Source organism: Palaemon carinicauda, chromosome 33, assembly GCF_036898095.1.
Source record: "Palaemon carinicauda isolate YSFRI2023 chromosome 33, ASM3689809v2, whole genome shotgun sequence".
NCBI classification, from domain to species: domain Eukaryota; kingdom Metazoa; phylum Arthropoda; class Malacostraca; order Decapoda; family Palaemonidae; genus Palaemon; species Palaemon carinicauda.
The window spans coordinates 8,467,685-8,476,415 of NC_090757.1; the positions used below are offsets into that span (position 1 = coordinate 8,467,685).

General features: G+C 33.4%; 1 protein-coding gene across 1 annotated transcript in view; it reads right to left on the reverse strand.

Moving 5' to 3' along the window:
- Positions 1-472: 472 nt before the first annotated feature.
- Positions 473-8,731, reverse strand: part of LOC137626040 (uncharacterized) — a 60,546-nt gene continuing 52,287 nt past the window's right edge. The window contains exons 6-7 of the mRNA XM_068357125.1: positions 4,929-5,151; positions 473-2,180 (exon numbers count right to left, since the gene is read on the reverse strand). Coding sequence (XP_068213226.1) covers positions 2,101-2,180; positions 4,929-5,151 — 303 coding nt within the window. The 3' untranslated portion in view covers positions 473-2,100. The remainder of the gene's footprint in view (positions 2,181-4,928; positions 5,152-8,731) is intronic.

The following is an 8,731-nucleotide window of genomic DNA, read 5'->3' on the forward strand; positions in this document are numbered from 1 at the left end:
AGCATAAATCGAAAAAAACTCAAAATACAATTGCAATACACTTCTTTAGTTTGAAGGATGTTTGTATATATGTTCGTATGGTTTTCATAAAGATGTATTGACGTGTATACATTAAATGTAAATGTGTATATGTGTACTTTCATATGTTGCAAATGAATATTCATCTTTTTGTCGAAGTATGTTTACGGGTATGCTTATACATATGATACTTGTACATAGACACATGCTCATGTATCCCAAGTTGCACTACACACACAAGCATACATACAGTAGATGTATCCGAGTGGAGGGATATATTTTTTTTTTTTTATATTAGCTCATGGTACTTCGAAACCGTATTTATTTTTCTTACATTTTCAGAAGTCAATTACATATTTTGTTTCACAAAAATTTATTTTACTCCATATAACTCAATTAAGCTTTCTTCATATTTTTTTTTCTTTTACATTTTTAACAGTATAAGTACCACAGACCTACTTATTTACTTTTATAGCATGCTTAATTTTATTGAAATGATTTTACATTTTCAGAAATGAATTAGGTATTTTCTTTCTCATTTTGTTTTATTTTATATACATCAATTACGTTTACTTAATATTTTTTTTCTAACTTTCCTAACAGTATAAGTACGACACAGCTACTTATTCACTTGTATAGTATGCTTGATTTTTTTAGCATTTTCGAAGCCAGTTACGTATTATTTATAAAAAATTATTTTATTTTTATATCCATTAATGACGTTTTCTTCATATTGATTAAAATTTTTCCTAACAGTATAAGTACCACACAGCTACTTACTTACTTTTATAGTATGCCCAGTAACCAAAGTTTTCCAAATCACCTAAGACTAATTACCATTTTGCAAGGGAAGTAAAATCAAAATGAGGGGTCATTATTATATAATTATATAATTATATAGTTATATAATTATATAAAAATATAAGATTATGGTGACATACAGTTCTCTACCTTTCTACAACTTGGGTAAAGGATATACTATCACAACAGTCACAAAATGAATGGTAATAGCAATCAAAGGTAAATGGCAATAATAATGGTTATAATTTTCTTATCAATATTAATATCGATAATCACACTCCAGTAGAAACACCAGTGGTGTTAATCACGATAACAGTGATAGGTGTACACTACCAGTGTTAGAATTGAAATTCACACTTTTCCAACATATGAATAATTTTACCAGTTACATAACGGTGATAATGATAATTTTACTATCCATGTTAATATCGACAATCACACTTAAGGAAAAACAGCAGTGGTGTTCATCACAGTAGTGATAGGGATACACTACCAGTGTTAGAATCGAAGTTCACTTTTTTTCCAAAATAATATGAATAATTTTATCAGTTACATAACGGTAATAATATTTTAATTATTATAATTTTACTATCCATGTTAATATCGATAATCACACGTATAATTAACAACTATGATATTAACAAAAAATCAGCATCTACGGCCAGGAGTGGGTAAAGGGGGGCGGGGTAACAGACGGAAATAACATCACTACGGATAAGATAAAACACAGGTTCGTGATAAAACGGGTCAGCAGGTGCTCTATAGATCATCTGTTTATCGAATAACTGATTTTCAAGTCTCCCCAACATCACTTGTGGTCTCTCTCTCTTTATCAGCAGCCTTAAGACTAATACAGTAAACACATTGCAGTGGCGTGTTACGGAAATCGTGTCACGTCACGCTCTCACGTGACTTCATTGTCCCTTCCGTTTGCATTGAGTAGATAGAATAAAACGTGCATTCCATTTTAATTGCAGTTGAGGGTTAAACGTTTCGTCCATTTCAACGTTTCGTCCATTTCATTTGAATGAGAGTTAAGAACTTCCTTCTGTTTTCACTAGATTGAGGTAAAATTAGTATTTCATTTTCCTCTAAATTGAGTCAAAACGTTTACTTCATTTCTTAATTAATTGAGAGTTAAAACGTTTTTCTTTCAGTATCCTTCATTTAAGAGGTAAAACTTTTCTACGTTTTTCTATTATTTAGAAAACAAAGCAGCCTTTCTTCTCTTTTCATGTGATACAGAGATATATAGCTTTCTTCTTGTCCATATCTATGTTTCTATAGGTATGCCGTGTTTATAAAAATAGATGTGCATATCAGAATAGTCCAAGTTTGCAATCTCGCCGTCGGGTGGTGACCTGTTGAAAGAAAGAAAAGAGAATTTGGGTACTTTTCTCCATTATTGCGTATTTTGATCTGATGTGTTAACCGTCTGTTGTTATTTTGATTTGCTATAACATTTATTACTCTATGATACTTTGTGAATGTCGTTACATTTTCACATTGTTTACACCAACGTGCATCTAAATTCCTCAATACATTCAATTGTAAACTTATATTCCCTATTAGGTTTATACTTTGAGTTCTATTCAATTCTATCCTGGCTACATTGTCGATTCTATCCAATTTTATCCTGGCTATATTGTCAGTTATATTCAATTATATCATGGTTACATTGTCAGTTCTATTAAATTCTATCCTGACTACATTTTCAGTTCTATTCAATTCTATCCTGGCTACATTGTTAGATCTATTCAGTTATATCCTGTTTACATTGTCAGTTCTATTCAATTCTACCTTGGCTACATTGTCAGTTGTATTCAATTCTACCCTGGCTACATTGTCAGTTCTATTCAATTCTACCCTGGCTACATTGTCAGTTCTATTCAATTATATCCTAGCTACATTGTCAGTGTTATTCAATTCTATCCTGGGTACATTTTCAGTCCTATTCAATTCTATCCTGGCTACATTGTCAGTTCTATTCGATTCTATCCTGGCTACATTGTCAGTTCTATTCAATTCTACCCTGGCTACATTGTCAGTTCTATTCGATTCTATCCTGGCTACATTGTCAGTTCTATTCAATTCTATCCTGGCTACATTGTCAGTTCTATTCAATTCTATCCTGGCTACATTGTCAGTTCTATTCAATTCTATCCTGGCTACATTGTCAGTTCTATTCGATTCTATCCTGGCTACATTGTCAGTTCTATTCAATTCTATCCTGGCTACATTGTCAGTTCTATTCGATTCTATCCTGGCTACATTGTCAGTTCTATTCAATTCTACCCTGGCTACATTGTCAGTTCTATTCGATTCTATCCTGGCTACATTGTCAGTTCTATTCGATTCTATCCTGGCTACATTGTCAGTTCTATTCAATTCTACCCTGGCTACATTGTCAGTTCTATTCGATTCTATCCTGGCTACATTGTCAGTTCTATTCAATTCTATCCTGGCTACATTGTCAGTTCTATTCGATTCTATCCTGGCTACATTGTCAGTTCTATTCAATTCTACCCTGGCTACATTGTCAGTTCTATTCGATTCTATCCTGGCTACATTGTCAGTTCTATTCAATTCTACCCTGGCTACATTGTCAGTTCTATTCGATTCTATCCTGGCTACATTGTCAGTTCTATTCAATTCTATCCTGGCTACATTGTCAGTTCTATTCGATTCTATCCTGGCTACATTGTCAGTTCTATTCGATTCTATCCTGGCTACATTGTCAGTTCTATTCAATTCTATCCTGGCTAACGTCCCTACGGCTACCTGCTGTATTTCTTTCTTTCTCCACTTAATTTTCATGTTCCTTTCACCTGTATATACCTATATACCTAGCTAAGTTCTCAAGCATTGCCTTTCTCCAAATTTCACTGTTTAGGGATACCCTCGAAAAGTGTGACTGTAAGTTAGTTAAATTACCAAATGATCACCAATTCTAAACATATGTTTTAATTACTTCACCCCTTTATGTTTGTATAATATTAGATGATAATTTAATTCTAAACTTTTCCCCCAATTTTGTCTCTCACCTGATGACGCATATCGATAATTTTAGACATATAATTCTAAACTGTCCCCCTCCCCAATTATCTCTCATTTTAGACATCTAATTTTAAACTTTTCCCTAATTCTCTCTCTCTCACTGGACGACACATATCGATAATTTTAAACATCTAGTTCTAAACTTCTAATTCTAAACTCCCCCCCCCCCAACTCTCACGTAACGACGCATATAGATAATTTTAGACATTTAACGCTAAACTTTACCCACAATTCTCTCTCACCTGGCGACGCGCGTCATATCGGTAATTTTATACATTATCTAATTTTAAACTTTCCCCTAATTCCCTCTCTCACCTGAAGACGCATATCGACAATATTAGACATATAATTCCAAAGTTCTAATTCCAAACTTTTCCTCCAATTCTCTCTCTCTCTCTCTCTCTCTCTCTCTCTCTCTCTCTCTCTCTCTCTCTCTCTCTCTCTCTCTCTCTCCTGACGACCCATATCGACAATATTAGACATCTAATTCTAAACTTTCCCACAAAAAATCTCTCTCACCTGACGACGGATATCGATAATTTAAGAATCTTAATTATAATTTCCAAATTCTAAACTTTCACCCAAAAAATCTCTCACCTGACGACGCACATCGATAATTTTAGACATAATTCTAAATTTCTAATCCCAAACTTTTCCCCCAATTGCCTCTCTCACCTGACGACATATATCGATAATTTTAGACATCATCTAATTCTAAACTTCTAATTCTAAACTTTCCCTCAAAATCTCTCTCACCTGACGACATATATCGATAATTTTAGACATTATCTAATTCTAAACTTCTAATTCTAAACTTTCCCTCAAAATCTCTCTCACCTGACGACATATATCGATAATTTTAGACATTATCTAATTCTAAACTTCTAATTCTAAACTTTCCCTCAAAATCTCTCTCACCTGACGACATATATCGATAATTTTAGACATCATCTAATTCTAAATTTTCCCTCAAAATCTCTCTCACCTGACAACATATATCGATAATTTTAGACATCATCTAATTCTAAACTTTCCCTCAAAATTTCTCTCACCTGACGACGCATATCGATGGTTAAAGGCAGCGCTCGAGGCCGGGTCTAAATAAAGCTCCTTGGTGGCCGTGTTCTTGTGCCCGGACACGTCGGCTATGCACTTGACGGTGGCCTGGTTGCGTTCGAAGTAATCGGGCGCTGTCCATCGGATGGCCATTGTTGACGTCACCCGGTGTCGGTTGTCGTAGTGGTCGGGGTACATGTGCTGATCAAAGTCTCTCACCTGCGAAGGCAGATGATGGTAGAGAATGTCAATTAGGTTTTATTTAAATGGCCTTTTTGTTTATTATTTTTTTCCTGGATTATAGAACTTTTTTTTCATTCAAGAAGTTGGTTTGTTGTCCTTCGAAGTTAAGCCCCTCACGTGATTTCTCTCTTTTTTTTATCCTGATTAGAGAAAGATATTAGGTTGCTCTTTGATTTGAATCACATATATACACACATTAGCATATGTCCATATACACACACACACATATATATATATATATATATATATGTGTATGTATATATATATATATATATATATATATATATATATATATATATATATATATATATATATATACATGTACATACACATATTTATTCATATATAAAAAATGTATCGAAAGTTTGAGAGATGTGGTTATGGAAAAATGGAAACTATGGAACGGGAGCAATAAATGTCAATATGTTTGGAAAGAAGGAAAATGTTGGTTCTATACGCAATTGAGAAGAGGTGATTTACAGAATAGGTCGAGCTAAGAAGGTGTCTGAGTGACAGTAAACCATTGAAAAGAATAGTGACGTAAGTGGAAGCTAAGGTAAGAGGAAACAGATATGAATCTGGTGAAATAAGATGTTGGTGCAGTAGATTTGACGTAAAATTAAATATGGATTGGGTGAGTAATGTGAAATGTGGAGAAAAAGTTATATGAAGATCAGTATATGTGAAATGAATAAGAGTTTTTTATGTGAAGAACAGGTATGTTAAAATAGATTTTTTTTTCTAAAAAGTCATGTGAGGATCAGTGTATTTGAAAATGAAAAAATAGTTTTCTAATAAAAATTTATTTGAAGATGAATGTATGTGAAAATGAATGAGATTTTTTTTCAGTTATGTGAAGATCAAATTTAATGGGTTTAAGGGAGGGGAGTTTTTTTTTCGTATTTGGCGCTGCTAAGAAGTCGTTTTGTTAGCATATGAGGAAAATAATGTTATCACAAGTTTACTGAACAGGAAAAAAAATAATAGTAGTGCTGATCTCTTCATGTATGGTTTTTGTGATATTGTTCATTATAATTATATGACGAGGCATTTGTTTATTTATTTTACATAGCTAACCTACATTATATAAAGGAGAGAGATCAGTTCACTTTCCTTATCTCGTTAGTTTAGACTTGTTTCATCTGTTGGTAAGTATAATATCCTAGCGATAGTTACACAATGTGGATCTAGCTCTACTCTAGGTTCTCAACACAAGTTACAGATGTTGACTTGAGTAAATTCTTGCTTAAATTTGAAAAGAATACACTGGTATTACATTCAGATTTCAGATCATCTCAGTGCCTTGCCTTTACCCAGGTATCATCTTGTAGACATGCTTCGTATGTCGGTTATTCTAATATCCTAGTGCTAGTTACACCATGTGTATATAACTCTACTCTAGAGCTAGTTACACCATGTGTATATAACTCTACTCTAGAGCTAGTTACACCATGTGTATATAACTCTACTCTAGAGCTAGTTACACCATGTGTATATAACTCTACTCTAGAGCTAGTTACACCATGTGTATATAACTCTACTCTAGTGTTAGTTACACCATGTGTATATAACTCTACTCTAGGTTCTCAAAACAGTTGTTAACGTAACTAAATTGCAAATGAATACACTGGTATTACATTCAGATTTCAAATAATCTCCATAACTATTCCCAGTTACCATCGCCTTGAGGAAAGTCTGGTTGTCAAACTTCATGACCTTGATGCTATATGACGTCTCCTCCCCCTTAAATGCGCTTGCTATTTGCCTATTGATCTTAAGTTTTTTTGGGCACAGTCTTATCATCATCGTCGAATTATTATTATTATTATTATTATTATTATTACTAGCTAAGCTACAACCCTAGTTGGAAAAGCAAGGTGCTATAAGCCCAAGGGGTCCAACAGGAAAAAATAGCACAGTGAGGAAAGGAGATAAGGAAATAAATGAACTATATATGAAGTAATGAGTAATTAAAATAAGATATTTGAAAAAAATAGCAACAATTAAACATATTTCACATATAAACTATAAAAGGACTTATGGCAACCTGTTCAGCATAAAAACATTTGCTGCAACTTTGAACTTTTCCAGTTATTGTTACCAACTGTTCTGGAGATCATAACGCATCCAGGTACTCTGATTGCCTGACGTGTGTTTCATTATTAAAAAGAAGAACGAGAGAAAGAAAAGAGAAGGAAACTAGAATATAAACCCGTCTACTTCATACACTGCCGTATGATAACATGTTTAAGTTACATTACCTGTGTGTAACTACATAATTTTTTCAATATATGCTTATCCTATTCTTTATATATATATATATATATATATATATATATATATATATATATATGTGTGTGTGTGTGTGTGTATATATTATTATTATTATTATTATTATTATTATTATTATTATCATCATTATTATTAATTGCTAAGCTACAACCCTAGTCGGAAAAGCAGGATGCTATAAAGCTCAGGGGCCCCAACAGGGAAAATAGCCCGGTGAGGAAAGGAAACAAGGAAAAATAAAATACTTTAAGAACAGTAACAACATTAAAATAAATATTTCCTATTTAAACTATAAAAACTTTAACAAAACAAGAGGAAGAGAAATTAGATAGAATAGTGTGCCCGAGTGTACCCTCAAGCAAGAGAACTCTAACCCAAGACAGGGGAAGACCATGGTACAGAGGTTATGGCTTTACCCAAGACTAGAGAACAATGGTTTAATTTTGGAGTGTCCTTCTCCTAGAAGAGCTGATTACCATTGCTAAAGTCTCTCTTCTACCGTTACCAAGAGGAAAGTAGCCACGGAACAATTACAGTGCAGTAGTTAACCCCTTTGGTGAAGAGGAATTGTTTGGTAATCTCAGTGTTGTCTAGTGTACGAGGACAGAGAAGAATTTGTAAAGAATAGGCCAGACTATTCGGTGTATTTGTAGGCAAAGGGAAAGAACCGTAACCAGAGAGAAGGATCCACTGTAGTACTGTGTGACCAGTCAAAGGACCCCATAACTCTAGTGGTAGTATCTTAACGGGCAGCTGGTACCCTGGCCAACCTAATATATATATATATATATATATATATATATATATATATATATATATATAGATATATATATATATATATATATATATATATAGATATATATATATCTATATATATGTATATCTATATATATATATATATATATATATATAGATATATATATATATATATATATATATAGTGTGTGGGTGTGTGTGTGAAACTTTTGAATTTAATTCACGGGATACTACCTTTGCTACCACCATGGGTCCGCAGACCCCAGGCAGTGAACCTAGCTCTCTCGCTTTATCTTATAGATTGTTTTTCACCTCTAACAAGCCTGCTCTGGTCTCTGACACAACAACAACATCATCAACACACTATGGACATAATTAATTCACCCCCGTAGCTTTGTCCCATACGCCATCGAGAAGTTTATTATTGAGTATACCCTCTCCACAAGCCCTGTTACGAATATTTCCGTCGCAAAGGTACTTTCATTTTTGCAACTAGTCATTTTCTGACGGT